The sequence below is a fragment of the Sciurus vulgaris genome, assembly GCF_902686455.1.
Source record: "Sciurus vulgaris genome assembly, chromosome: 3".
Lineage (NCBI taxonomy): Eukaryota > Metazoa > Chordata > Mammalia > Rodentia > Sciuridae > Sciurus > Sciurus vulgaris.
The window spans coordinates 23612537-23627373 of NC_136463.1; the positions used below are offsets into that span (position 1 = coordinate 23612537).

Consider the following 14837-nt stretch of genomic DNA (forward strand, 5'->3'; position numbering starts at 1 on the left):
TGGACCCTTCACACAAATCTAGCCCTGTTGTAAGAACCTAGAGGCAGAGAATATGTTTTGACTATATTCTAGTGCACATTCATATGAATGTATGTGATAACATATCTTTTGTATTTCTCCTTTCATAGTATTGCTACAAATAATTGTCTGCATTAAACTTTGCTAAATGAAAAAAAAAAAATGTGCTCCAGTTTTAGAGAACATGCTTTGACCAAGTCCTTCCTAACTGTCCTCTCACCTCCCAGGGCTCGAGTTTGGATAACATTCTTTTGAATCATCACTGGAGTAAACACATTAAAGTGTCTTCTTTGCAACACTATCTCTGTAACCAAGGTGGGTGAGAATGGTAAAGGAAGAACACAGACTTGCTGTGTTGTTCATCCTTACAATCCAAGTTACCCTTCTGGATAGTCAGGATGTTAACTCACCTCTCTATTAAGTTTACATCACGGGGAAAAACAACCAAGTCAGATAGCAACTCAGGATGTCCATGAGCAATTAGTGAGGCTTTGGAAGATGTCCAGAAGTGGGAGGTGGCTTAACACAAAGCTTTTGGCACTTGGTCATGAATTCTTAGTGAGTGAGGAATTAGCTGGGGCATGTCGTGGCTAAAAAGGGGAAGAATTTTTGATTCCTAGGGTCAAAAACCTTGGAGAGATTATCCCACCCATAAAACTACTTCAAAAGAGATTGGTGGGGTTGGTGTTGTGGCTCAGTGGTAATGCACCCGCTTTGCACATGTGAGGCAATGGGTTTGATTCTCAGCACCATGTAAAGGCATTGTGTCCATCTACACCTAAAAAAAAAAAAAAAAAAAAAGAGTGGGGTTGTGGCTCAGTGGTAGAGTGCTTGCCTAGCATGTGTGAGGCACTGGGTTCGATTCTCAGCACCACATACAAATAAAATAAAGGTCTATTGACAACTAAAAAAAAAAAAATACTTTAAAAAAAGTGAAATTGGTGGAGCCAGATGCAGTGGTGCACAGTGACTCAGGACCCTGAGGCAGGAGGATCACAAGTTCAAAGCCAGCCTCAGCAAATTAGCAAGGCCCTAAACAATTTAGCAAGAACCTGCCTCAAAATAAAAAAGAGCTGGAGATGTCCATGTTTAGAGTCTCACTAAGTTGCTGAAGCTGTCCTTGAACTTGTGTTCCTCTATCTCGGCCTCCGGAGTTGCTGGGATTACAGGTGTGCACCACCACACCTGGCAGAAATAACACAATTAAAAAATTTTGGGGGGGTCAATCTTATTTTTGGGTTCCATTTTTTTAAAGATCCATTTGCATATTTTATTCAACAAACTTGAAAGTTGTCTTCTTTTTCTTGTGGACTTGTACTGTCTATCTCTATATTTTTTCCCTCCTAATCCCTCAACCTGGGGTTAGAAGACTCCAAATGTTTTTATTTGAAGACATGGTGCCTTGATGATCTTGTCACTCTAGATTCTACTTTCTATACCCTTAAAATGTTCTCTGAGCATTTTCCAACTGGCCTGAGGACAGTAGAGTAGTATCTTGTACATATGATTCATAGGTAGTAGAATAATGTTTTTTTCTTTTTTTTGGCACAAAGTAAAGAATTTCCTTGACAAATTATTATTTATTTATTAATTTTTATTAGAGCTTTATGGTTATACATAGCTGATTGGTTCATCCCATGACAAATTCTTGAAAGAAAAACACCAAAAAAACATTATCCTAATTTTCTCTAATTTGTAAAGCTTGTTTCTTTTTCTTTTTTTACTAAGCACAGTAGGAGAGATTAGGGTTAGGGAATTAATCTGTCTCTCTTTTTTTTTTTTTTTTTCAGTTGTGCTGAAATGGCTCACAGTTTAAAGGTTGAGTGCTTGTGTTTCCACAGGATTTAAGTATCGGCAGACCGGCTTAGTGGGTTGTGGAAGGAGAGGGCACGGGGAGATACAAAGTGGGGCAGGTGGAAATTGGTTATCATGGGTGATCAGCTAGGATTTCAGTCGTCCTTGACCTGGTAGCTCTGAAATGCCCTTGGGTATTAAGGACACAGCACTGTGAGGCTGGGCAGGCATTAGGGATGCAGGGAGTAGACAGAGTCTCATTAGGAAGCCTTGGTCAGCAGGTGAAGGAGGGAGAGGCCAGCGTAAAGGGCACAGAGGTGGGGGAGGGTGTCTGGGTCCCATGTGTACTGGGGGCCTGATCGCTGCACTTCCAGGCCACTCAGCCCCACCAGAGCTTCTGTGAGGGTCAGTTCCTCTTCCCCAAGGGAGGAGAGCAGCTCCGGTTGCAGGGGGAAAATGCCTTCTTTATCCTGCAGGAAATTCTGTTCCATCGTGCTCTCCACCTGCAAGGAACCAAAATAGCATGGAAAAGAAGACCTAGCAGGCTCTCTTCCTCTTCCCTACTTTGTAAAAATCCTAAGGTTTTATTCCCCTTATCATAACTCCTTATCTTACCTATTACTGCTCCATGTGGGTCTTTTAACAGCCCTATACAATGGGCAGTACATTTATTTTTGGTCCCATTTTACAGAGTAATAAATTGAGACTGACTCAGAGATATTAAAAGACTAGCTTACATCACTCAGAAATAAGCAATGCCAGAGTTTTCTGTCTCTTCTCCCAAGAACAGGCTGATAAACCCAGAGTATGACCAGAAATTCACTCTTCTACCCCTTGTTGTGAAATAACAAAAAGGAAGAAAAATGGAAAGAAAAGTGGGCATGAGCTCTTGGAATAAGGGAGAGGCCTTCCAGACTCTTCTGTCATGAGGCTAAATCTATACCTTCCCATTGGTTCTAGTTACTTCATCCTGAACTCCACCTGACCCTCTGCGCTCTCTCTCGCTCGCTCCCCACTCCCCCGCGTGCATGCGGGCGTGCGTGTGTGCGCGTATATTTTTTACCAGTTTTAGTTGCACTGGCAAGATCTTTTTCTCCATAGATTTTACCAAAAGCTTCTGTTGGGCTTCACTCAGCACTGGAGAAAAAAAGAGAAAGAGATACGTATTGCTGGTTCAGAGAGGACTGCAGACTCCAAGTAGTGTACTTCCGGAACTCCAGCATGCATTGATTGATTCATTCATTTATTCGTTCATGGTTGAATGCCTGCACTCTGCCAGGCACCTTTGCCAGGTGTTATATAAAAATCGTATTCCCTTCACTCAAGGAACTTGCAGTCTTGTAGAGAAGACAGAGGAACATAGAATTAAAGTTTGGGGTGTTAAGGGAGCCATGGCTGAGGGGTCTACTTTGGTCCTGGCTTTTGATAGGTTTTTTAAGGGAACAGACATCTCAGCTTATATCTAAAGGATCAGATAACTTTTCTTTTTTCTTGTTTCCTCCCCTCCTTTGCCACCCACCCCCTGACTCCAACCACCAGAGTTTTCTAAGTGGGAGAATGTTTCATGTAGAGGGAAGGAGAGAATGTAGAGACAAGATTATATGACGTTACCTTCTGAAATGAAAGCTAATAGGTAGGTATCAATATAGAAGTGTGTGACTTTAGCTATGTGCAGAAAGTTTACATATGTGATTGAAAAAAGTAGGGTTATTTTCCAACTCTGTAAGAAAGAAAGACTGTCTTCTCAGGTTACCCAAAGAGATCAAGTGAGCTGGGCGGGGTGGCTCAGGAGGCTGAGGCAGGAGGATCTTGAGTTCAAAGCCAGCCTCACCAATTTAATGAAGCCCTAAGGAACTCAGTGAGACCCTGTCTCTCAATAAAATATAAAAAAGGGCTGGTGATGTGGCTCAGTGGTTAAATGCCCCTGGATTCAATCTCTGGTACCAAAAATAACAACAAAATACAAACAACAACAACAACAACAACAAGAAGATCAAGCGAATCCCTAGGAATAGAACCACTTTTTAAAAATGTAGATATAAACTACATAAATGTAGTATAATTTCCTGGTATTCACTCATTTTGAAATTCACTCAGGTGATTCATTTTGGGGGGGAGTACTGGGGATTGAACCCAGGGCTGTGTGCTTGTGAGACAAGCATTCTACCAACTGAGCTACATCTCCAGCCTCACAGGTAATTCATTTTTATCACTGAAAAAGTGAAGACCGTATTCCCTACTTACCGGTTAGGGCTCCAAGGAAATAGAGGACAGCACCCGTAGCCTCCTTTGATAGTAGGACATCTTTTGGGAGTGCCTCCAGGGTTACTTTATGTCCCTTATCTAGAGCCCCTTCAAGCTGTGGGAAAGGTAGGTGGCATTTAAGATTGCACAGGAAAGCTGAGTGTGGTGGCGCACGCTTATAATCCTGGGGGCTTGGGAGGCTGAAGCAGAAGGATAATGAGTTCAAAGCCAGCCTCAGCAGCAAGACCCTAAGCAACTCATGGAGACCCTGTCTTTAAATAGAACATTAAAAAAGGGCTGGGGATGTGACTTGGTGGGAAGTGTCCCTGGGTTCATTCTCAGGTACCAAAACAAACAAACAAAAAGATTGGAAAGTGTTAGACTCCTGGGTTCCTTGGTTACTGGGTTTTGGACTCTGAAAGATTCTGCCTCCTTTCCAGTAGTGACACTTTTGGTTTACTGTCTACCCTCCGTCCATCAAAGAGAGCGTGTGTCTTAGGGAAACCTGTGTAGTTTGGCCTTTTTCAGGGGCCAGGAAGGGTAGTGGTAACCTGGTAGCCTGGGAGCACTTGGCCAGCCTTGGGGAAGTTATTTCCCTGGTCACTGGCCACTTTTTGCCTCTGTCAGATATCCCCACCAAGAGCAGTGCCCCAAATGCCACAGAAACCCCTCCTTCTCCCACACCTTCCATTCTCCCACTGGGGACTTACTGCGAGCTCAAGGTCTTGGAGTTCTTTTTTCTTCCCTAGAAGTTTGCTAAGGGAGCTGAGCAGGGACCTTTGCCCCACGTGACTCAGCTTCTCCACTTCTTGGGTCTCTCTTTGAACCTCTTCTTTTAGTGTCCTGAAATCCTCATGTATCTCCCCTATGGGGACAGTAAATATAAAAACCAGTCCTCCACCTGTAGCCTCTCCTCCTGTTCAGAAGGTGTTCTCCTGGTAGGCCTCTTCACTCGCCCTCCTCAGGGGCCTGTGCCCTGCTTCCAGCTTGAGACGGCTTTTTTTTTCTTTACCAAGGAACATGGTTATGAAGTTATTCTCCAGCCCTGACAGAAGGGGTGGGGCAAGGCGGTGGGCAAAGCACCATATTATCATCTAACCCAACAGTTAATCATCCTTGAGACCCCAGGCTTCATCCTGTGTCAGTATACAAATGACTTCGTGTTCTCAGAGAGGCCAGCTAAAAGTTGAAAGAGAAGGTCTAATGCCCCTTCTCAAGAGTCTAGTGGACAAGGAAGAATGACTTTGGTGACCTGGTAAAGGCCAAGATGGGGCTCCTCCTGAGAGCTGTGGGTCTGTATCCAGAGAAAGCATGAACCAGAACCTGGCCCTCGAGGGGCCTGGCATCCTGAGAATATACTGATTCTGCACTAGAAAGAGTGGCTCCCCGGAAGGGGCGCCTAGAACCTGGCACTCAGCCCTTGCCTGGCCGTCCCTCCACCCTGATGCTTCTCCCGCCACCTTCATGGTAAAATCTTGGAAGAAACTCAAAAAATTCCTTACCAACATCAGATGCCTGGATAACTGAGAACAAAAGAAAAACAAACAAAATGGATAAGAATGCAGTCCTTCAGATTGGCAGCCGCCCCCAGCGGGTGAGACACTAATCAGGGTGAGGTAACAGGTCCTGTCTGTCTCCTGGGAGATCCCAACTGTCTTAAAGGAACTCTTGCACCATTCCTGGGAATCAGGGCCAGGTCAGGAGAAGAGCTGATGCAATGTGAAAAGGGGCACCTGGATGGAGTTGGCATCACTGTGACTCAGTTTCTGTCCCAGGTGCTGGGTGGCAGAGTGGCACATGTGTGGAACAGGTTGTAGCTACCAAGGACTTTGGGGATAAAGGTCTCAGGTGTCAGACCACCGGGGCATCTTGTCCAAAGTTCTCCCCCTTCCACTGTTTTTCGTAAGCTAGTGGAATTTCTGCCGCATGTCAGGGACAGTTGCTTACCGAGACCTGCTCTGCCATCTTCCCTGTCAGTCCCACACAAGAGGGGAAAGGATCAGTGTTTTAAACTTGAGTCAAGAAAGTTGAAGTGACAGGATCACTTACGTGCGCATTTCCCCTCTCCTGGCTTTTCTGAAGATAGAAACAATGCACATCTGTCAGTATAAAACTCATTTCTGCTTCTTTTGTCTAAAGCATTTGTCAAGGTATCTCCATGGCGATGATTATAAAAACACGTGGAGATCCTGTTAGCTCATCCACCCCCACAATTTGGCAACACACACTGACTCCAAGTCTTTCTGCTTCCGATTGTGCCTCTGGTCTCTGTCCTTCTGTCTCTCTGTCCCTTATTTATATGCCACTTTCTGTCTTTCCTGAAGTTGAGGATATTCTAGGGACACAGGAAACAAAAGTAGGGGATCCCAGAGGGATTACAGAATCTGCTATTAGAGGGTTGAGCGGGAGCTGTGGAGAGCCAGTTCACTTACCTCCTGGAGGGAAGGTTTGCATGCTGTCATTGTAGATGTGGGGAATATCTGTAAGGAGCAAGAGAAGGAGACCAGGAGGACACTTACCCTTCTTTCTCCAGTCTCAAACCCAAGGGACCCCTGCTCAGAGCTAGATCCTATCCCTTAAATGCCTCATTGAATTCTCCATTTGACCTCTACTACAGGAAGTTTTAAGTTCTCTCCTAGAAAGCCCTGTTTCCACCTGACTTTCCAGTATTGGCATTAGTGTGTTTCCTCCTTTGGTTTCTTGAGTGGAGGCTGATTTGTTCACTTTATGTCCCTGGTCCCAGCTTCCATGATGCCTAGTACCCAGGAGATGCTCAGTACCCAGGAGCCCCTTCCCCCTCCCTCTAGAGCAGCCCCTGTGGCTTGGTCCCCAGCCTTGGATGATACACTGCACTCCTTCTGCCATACCCTGACATCACCACAAGAGGGGACCAGGATACCTCCATAGAGTAATTCTCATCTTAGGGAAAGATCTTGCAGGTCTCTGCTCACCCCATTCATCTTTGCCATTGACCATCAGCTGTCTCACTCGAAAGGCTAGGACACAGCCCTTGGGGATGGTTACAGCCTCCTTGTGGTTTACAGATCCCTAGGGTTAGACGATGAGGATTTGTGAATCTGCAGAAATCCTAAGTTTGAAATATTGGGAATCGGGGTAGGGGCAGGTGGAAAGCCTGAGAGTCTTTGGGGAGATAGGAAGTTGGGGACCCTTCAGTGGTGTCCTAGGTCATCTTTCTACCCAGGTTGAACTCGTGGAATGGGCTTTGAAGCTCTCCCACTCATTTCCAGTGACCATCCTCTGACCATCTAGGTTTCTTCCTGGTTCAGACATGTGAAAGGAACTGGGCAGACCTGCTCCATCACGTGCCTGTGCACCACCCTATCCCACCTCCACGCTTCCATCCAGGCCCTGGGTCCTTCTTTCTTTCACCATTTGTCCCTTGCTCACCTAATTCAGAGGCCTTTCATGACTAATCTCTCTTCCTGGCCCCAAGTGCCAAGTCATCCCTTGAATATTTACACTCCCTAGGTATAGCTATGAGAGCCTTGCTTATTGCCACTGAATTTTCCAAGACTGTGTTCTCTGGGCTTTAATCAACACATCTTGTCTTAGAGCCTGAGAACTTGCTGTGAGCAAGGAGCTCTGTTCTGTAGCTTGGGAGCACCATAAGGGAAAACTCATGAGCATGTTTCCCCTTCCCGATATTCTCTGTAGCATCTGGCACAGGAATCTGCTCACACTGGGCACCATCAACTGGAGAAGGGGGTTGTGTCTGGCCAACTAGAGTTTAGATCTTGAGGACCAGGGAGAAGGGGTAAGTCCTCTTCAGTATTCTGAGTGGGCACCTGTCCAGCAAAGTTAATAAAACCTCTGAGAAGGGGCTGTGTGTGTGTGTGTGTGTGTGTGTGTGTGTGTGTGTGTGTGTTTGAACCAAACCTGTAGCCCCAGTGGGGCAAAGAATGGGAGGGAGAAGCAGCCCTCTGCCTTGCCAGCTCTCTCCAGAGTGACCTCCTGCACCGTCTCCACCACCTCCATTACCACGTACAGGTTCTCATCTCGATCTCGCATCTCCTTCAGGAACGGGTGATCTGCTGCCAGCTTCCTGTGGCAGGAGAAGCATAAGGGGAGCTTTCAGAGCTTCTCCTGGCCTGGACCATGCCCTTCTCTTTTCTACAGTCATTTGTAGGAACTGGACATTGTGGTGTCAGGGAAGGAGAGAGGACTCTGGGATCAGTCTGAGGTGGAAACCCAGATCACCCACAGCTTCTCCGAGGTTTAGTTGCTCATTTATAAAAGGAGGACAAAGATGCTTTCCTCCAGTGTGGAGATAAACCAGGTCATCATTTGGCACAGAACCTGGCCCAGAAGGGCCTCAAGTTTACCTCCTTTCCCTTCTCCTTCTGCCCAGCCATGATTCTCTTTCCTTGCCTCCCACTTCATCTCTTCTGAATTCTTTCCCTCCATCTCTTGTCACCTCATTTGCCATTAACACCAGTCACTCCTCTCTATTTGCTCCTTCTGTATACTTCCAGATATAAACATGTCCCTAATCCTAAAAATTCACTTTCTTTGATCCTTTACTCCCTTAAATAACCATCCTCTTTCTTTCCTTCACCTTATTGGCAAATATCTCAAAAGATATAACCATACCAGTTCACTTTCTACTTCCTCACCACCCTGAATTCTGAGTTCTCTATAACTTAGCTTCTATTTCCACTACTCAACTGAAATCGCAATGACCTCTTGTCCATCAAAATCAATGACATCGCACCTGCTGTCCATGGCAACTCTGTCTTCTCTTGGCTTCTGAGCACCCTGTACCATGCTTGTTCTGCCTGTCTTTCTGGCTCCTAAATCTCATTCATTCTGTCTGTATCCCCTTTTCCTGTTTGTTTGGCTCCCTAAGATGCTATATTGCTCTGAGATTCTGTTCTTACTCTTCTGCTCTTTGAACTCCTTCCAACTTTCCCCCCAGTTTCTACAGTACTATTTTGCTGTTGAACACATATGTACCTTTACTCAGGGGCCCAAAGCACCCTTCCTCTCCTGAGCTCCAGGCCCCTAATTCCAACCACCTGTTAAACATTCTCAGCAGATGCCAAAGCAGAACCACACATTCAAAATGTCTAAGAGAAACTCACAATCTTTCTGTACAGATTCCCTTCTCACCTTCGTCTTCCTGTTACCTGTAATGTCACCTTTAATGTCTTATAATGTCACAATCTGGGTCAAAACTCAGGGTCATCGTTGACAAAACCTTTGTCCTATCCCTGCAATCACCTGCCGAGTCCATTCTATTGCCTTTATTATTATTATTAGTAGTAGTAATAGTAGTACCAGAGATTGAACCCTAGGGCACTTAACCACTGAGTCACATCCCTGGCTCTTTCTGTATTTTATATTGAGACAGGGTCTTGCTAAGTTACTTAAGGCCTCGCTAAGTTGCTGAGGCTGGCCTCAAACTTGCATCCTCCTGTCTCAGCCTCCCAAGTTGCTGGGATTATAGACATGTACCACTGTAGCTGGCCATTCTATTGCCCTTTGCATAGAATAGGCTCTGCATCTGTTCCTCCCTCTTCATCCCAACTGCTCTTGCCCAGTTCTTGTTCTCATTTTACACCTCTGATGGATAGTAGAACAATATCTTTCCTGGTCCTCAAACCCCTGTCCCTTTTCCTCTATCCACCTTGCATTGAGACACATCAGAGCATTGCCAGGGTCTCACATCAGAGCCTACACATCCACCTCCTTTCCCTGGCTCAGCTTCTTCATGAGCTGGGTTCACCCTATGTCTTCCTGTTGTTTCACTGGTACCTCTTCTGCACCTGCCAGATGGGCTGTTTGTGACCCTTTATTGGTTTTGAGAGGTCTTACTATGTGTGCCTTCTCCCAGCCCTGTGTGTGTAATTTCTCTTCCTCTTTCAAGCCCTAGATTATGGGCCACCACCTCTGTTGGGTCTTACCTCCCTTCCCCAGTCAAAAGTTCCTCTGACCCTCCACAAGTCTCAGCCAAACCATTCCTCTGGCACTGACCACTTCTCGCCTTGCATTTTACTGTTACATGTTAGTTTTCACCTTCCTGGGTCACAAGGTTCTTGGACAAAGATGTTCTAGCCATATCCCAGCACATAACAGGATGCTTTGCATTCAACCAGAGCTATGCAAATGTTTCCTGCATAACTTCCCAACACTGCAGCCCTTCCAGCTGGACTCCCCAGTCCTTACCTCTTCTTCTAACCACTACTTAACTACTTGAAAGTCAGTTCCCTCATCAAGCCAAACATGCCCGGAGCCTAGCATCAACTTGGCATCTGCCACACCCCTCGTGCTGCTGGGGCAGCATTCCCAAAGGTGTGCTCGGTGTGTGTATGGGGCCAGGCAGAAAGCTTCATTTATGGGAGGGGAACACTGTGCTCTCGCTTCAGTAGGGAGCAGTTAAGATCGATCTCTCCCGTTTTAGCCCATTTAATAGTCTTAGAGTTGGAAGGAGCCTTAGAGATGATCATTTAACTCCATCATTCAGAAAACTGAAGTTTTGAGAGAAGAGAGTTTTCCAAGGTCACGTGAATGTGGACGCATTCATCCCCAGGTGTGCATCACACTGAGGGCAGTGAAGGACAGGAAGGAGTGCTTAGGAAATGGCCTGAAGACACTCCTGGTGGTGACCACACTGGTGAAGGTCAGTGTGAAGGTCTCACCCTTTCACTCAGGGCCCAATGCACCCTCCCCATGCACTGCCTGCCCCCTGTAGCCCCTCAGCCCTGTCCATGCTCACCTCTCCTTGTGCAAGGACTCCAGGGCCTTGGGAGCCACGCTGAGTGTCTGGACCTCCAGCGTGCTGTTTCGGGAGAGCCCTGCAGTCCCCCTCACCTTCACTGTCTTTGGCACATCCACCTCTCCCTCTACTCGGGCGTCCAGCATATTCTTAAAGCCAAAGTTCCCAGAGTCTGTTGGATCTGCAGGAAGGAAGAGATAGAAGGGTCTGTGTGAGAGGCATTCTCCTCCCCTGGCCACTTCAGCTCCCAATGAGTATGTGGAGCTAGATGACACCGAACCATGTCAGAAAGGAGCTTCTGAGTCCTCCTCGTGGGGCAGGTGCCTGACTCCTACCCAGCAGCATCCCTCAGAATCCAGCCCCACAGCTGAGCTCACCTGAGGGTGAGTTGCCTGGCTCAAGCACATCCAGGAGGGTGTAGTCGGTGCGGACGTAGCGGGCCCCCCAGAACAGAGTGCTCTTTCTTTTCCTCAGCACCAGGCAGAAGGGGTGGAAGTGCTTGAAATCAATGAGGCTGTCCAGGGGTGTTAGGTCCCCTCGAGGGTTTAGCTGTCTGGCCAAGGCCCTGGTGACATTTTCAAACATGGTCATTGTTCCTGTGAGGAGAGAGATGAGACTGTCAAGATGGCAGCCAGGGACCTGGTAAGGCCCCTGCAGCAGGGCACCACCCTGCTCTGGAACAGGGGGAGCTCTTAAAGATGGCTGGATTCTCAAATGTTAGAGCTGGAAAGAACCCAAGAAGTTTCATTTTATGGTGAGGAAACTCAAGTTCCAGAGCTTACACGGCAGGCCAGAGAAGCCAGGCCTCCCCTTCTCTGTCAAAGGGCTCTTTCCTCAGTCCACATTCATTTTTTTTCTACAGTCACAGAGCCCGGATGAAGCATTTCATCAGCACTAGAAGCAAAGCTTTTTCTCACAGCAGGGAGCAGGGAAGCAGTCACCCCTGGGGCCGAGGGCCTGGGCAGGCAGAGCTGGGCACTGCACCAGCTGCCCTTCCTTGGTCCCCACCAAGGGGCTTGCCTCCCTCCACCCTGTACTTCCTTTGTGTCTGCCTCACCGCTGCCCATGGGGCTGCCCCACAGCTCCAGGCATGTTGCTGCTCTTTACCTTTGTTCTCTCTGCTTTTAATGCCCTCTTCCCAATCTAAAGAATTCCTATTCATTCTTTAAGACTCAATTTAGGTCATTCCCTGGTGACACCTCCCCTCACTCCTTCAGGCATCTGGTGACTACACAGCAAAGTGCTGTGTACATGTCCCGAAACACCTGCCACTTCATGTTGTTATGATCTGTTCACCTGACTCACCTATTCTACTGCGACTTCCCAGGTGGCTGGAAATTGGTCTTATTCACCTCTATAGCATCAGCACCAAGGCAGTGCCTGGTACAGAGTTGGAGCTTGGCAAATGTGTGTGGAAAAGAAAAAAAGAATGAACAAATGAATGAAAGCAGCCCTGGGACACACAGGCTGAGGTAAGAGGGCCTCGGAGAACGTGGGGCCTGCGAGGGCCTGAGGTTCGCCATCTTAGCTCTCTCTCTTTGATGTTCAAATCCAGGTGCTCGGCTGGGCTGCTGGAGGCACACCCAGATTATCCCTGTGGGTGGAAGAGGACCTACCAGCTGGCCTGGAAGTGCCTCACTTTCTTGTGGTACTTCACAGAGGCAGGGAAGTAGAGGCACAGTCACAGATGTGTGGGGCCATTCTTCCTGCTCCAATGTGGTTTTTCACCCCTTATTCCTGGGAACCCCATGATAGGACAGGACAACCTCTTGGGTTGTCCACTGGAGGTACCTGGGAAGGGCTCCTCACCAGAGAGGGACTCACTGGGCTGCCTCCCCTTCTGTTCCCAAGATCTACCAGAATATCTACTCCACTGCCCTCTGGACCCACTCAGCTTCTTAGATCACCAGATTGCCCCTGCCTCCTCTCCTGTCACCAAATTCTTACCAAGAAATGATGCTCTGGGTCCTGTCAGGAATCCTGGTGTGGAGTGAGGGCCCAGGGTTTGCTCTGCCTGTAGGTTGAGAGAATGACTGTCCTTTGCCAGGAGAGGCTGCTTTATGCCTCTGTGGGGGCAGGGATATAGGCTTCAAGGGACCCCGCCTGCCCCAGTGACCCCACCCCCTCCTGCTCCACTTCCGGGAGAACAGCATCAACCTGTTCCAGGTGTGCCTTGCCCCAGGCCCCCAGGCCCTGGCCTCCAAAGCGCTGAGGGGGTGGATGAGGCGCTGCCAGGCAGGTGCTAGTATAGGTAGGGGCAGCCGGGCTGAGAGGGAGGTGGCAGGTGAAGGTTAGTTTGTGGACATCTTTGGGGGCTAGAGAGAGGCAGTGGGAGTGTGTGTGTGTGTGTGTGTGTGTGTGTGTGTGTGTGTGTGTGTATGTGTGTGTGTGTGTGAACAAAAAGGGATGGCATCTCTGTTGTGATGTGAACATGGTCTATCAGGAAGCATCTGGCAGGCCTTGCAAGTATGATAAGGGAATAAGAAATTCGGTGTTTGCGGAGATTCCAAGAGACAGCAGAGTCGCTGAGAAGTCGTTCTTCATCTTTCTGTAGGTCAGCCAGCCAATTCCTATGGCACTGCATTTGTTTTAGCCACATATACATATTTCTGGTGCCAGGTCTGAGTAGGCAGAGATGGAGCTAGACCAGAGGTTTTCTGTTGCCTAGTGTTCCGGGTCTCTCCCTCTCATGGAATACTGAAGGTACACATGTCTATCAACAGAGGCAGAGGCGTAGCAGCAACATTAGGGGAAAAGCCCAAGATGCCTGTTGTGTGGAGTCAGATGTCTCACTGTAGGTTACTCAGGTCCTGCTCTTGTCTTTTATATCTGCCTAGAAGGAATTTTAAAGGGGGCTTGACACCCCTGAGTAGGGCTGTAGATGACAAGTGAAGGGATTTAGAAGCAAGGCCTTGTAGTATGGGGATACATGGTCATGTATGTGTGCACGTGGATTCTGAACACTCTGAGCTGTTGTGTTCCCTGTGAGGCGTTCCTCAGCATTGGTCATGGGAAAAGTAATGCAACCTTGAAGGATGTGAAGAGCACATACAATCTTTCCTGGAGATTTTCTTGAGGAGTTGGTGGTGAATGGGAAGATTAGACTACCCCAGACTCAGTAAAACTCCCTAAAAATTTCATTACTCTACTTTGGTCCTCAAGGTCTCATTCAGCCTTGCAGATGCTCCCATATGGCTCTTCCCTATGTTTTAAAACAAAACAAAGAACACCTTGCCCTTGCCTCTCTGCTCCCCCGCCCCTTATTGTGTTGCTTGCTTCCCTTCCCATCCATCCCATGCCCTTTTCGTGTATCCATCAAACATTTCCTCCTTCGACAGCTCTAACCATTACAAATGTCCCTCCTCCTTAGAAGAGGCAAACATGGGAAGGTGGGTATGTGGGAAGGTTGTCATCGGTCTTTGGTCCCTGACACAAGTGTGCATGTACATAGAAATGCGTCGTATGGTGGTCAGGGTGTGGCTCAGTGGTACAGCACTTGCCTAGCACATTCGAGGCACTGGGTTCGATCCTCAGCACCACATAAAAAATAAATAAATAAAGTTATTGTGTCCATCTACAACTAAAATAATTTTTTTAAGTTAAAAAAAGAAATATGTTGTATGTTATCCTGAGTGTGCTATGCCATTAACATAGGTGAAACACCTTTGTGTCTTGCCACAATGTCAGAATTTATTGAATAACAATAAGTTCACAGGCCATACCAGTTTTAGCAGTGGCAGTTTATTGAACACTTGTGGATCCTCTGGTAGGCATAAGTTGGGCAATCACAGATTTTTTAAAAATTTTAATCTTAATTTTTAATGTCTATAATACTCAAGTTACAAATTCCACTATATGTGTGTGTGTGTGTGGTGTTACTGAAAGGTTAGGAAACAGTTAAGGCAGCCACAGGGGTTTAGAAGGCTGAACTGAGAGTAAAGACAGTATCTGAATGTAGATGATCAGCCAAAGAACTTGTTCAGGGCTCAGAGTTGTTAAAACACAGGAACTTATTTTAGGCCAAGGTTCAGAGGGACGGCAGTTT

At 47.2% G+C, this 14837-nt stretch overlaps 1 protein-coding gene across 1 annotated transcript; it reads right to left on the bottom strand.

The window, feature by feature from the left end:
- Nucleotides 1–1727: 1727 nt before the first annotated feature.
- LOC306657246 (gasdermin-A) lies at nt 1728–12884 on the bottom strand. The gene is made up of 12 exons (XM_079133054.1): nt 12740–12884; nt 11170–11388; nt 10793–10973; nt 7954–8119; nt 7008–7104; nt 6489–6536; nt 6106–6132; nt 5559–5579; nt 4767–4921; nt 4057–4171; nt 2876–2949; nt 1728–2315 (listed from the first exon to the last, which is right to left on the bottom strand). The coding sequence occupies exons 2-12, from the start codon at nt 11381–11383 to the stop codon at nt 2073–2075; spliced, it is 1341 nt and encodes a 446-aa protein (XP_078989180.1). The 5' UTR covers nt 11384–11388; nt 12740–12884; the 3' UTR covers nt 1728–2072.
- Between the last annotated feature and the right edge of the window lie 1953 nt (nt 12885–14837).

What these genes read in the sequence shown, in the direction of transcription:
- LOC306657246 (XM_079133054.1), bottom strand. Translation starts at nt 11,383, where the DNA reads ATGACCATGTTTGAAAATGTCACCAGGGCCTTGGCCAGACAGCTAAAC. An exon ending in GCCAGGCAACTCACCCTCAG is followed by an intron (nt 10,974 to 11,169) that starts GTGAGCTCAGCT and finishes TCCTTCCTGCAG; the next exon opens with ATCCAACAGACTCTGGGAAC. An exon ending in TCCAAGACCTTGAGCTCGCA is followed by an intron (nt 4,172 to 4,766) that starts GTAAGTCCCCAG and finishes CCTTTCCCACAG; the next exon opens with CTTGAAGGGGCTCTAGATAA.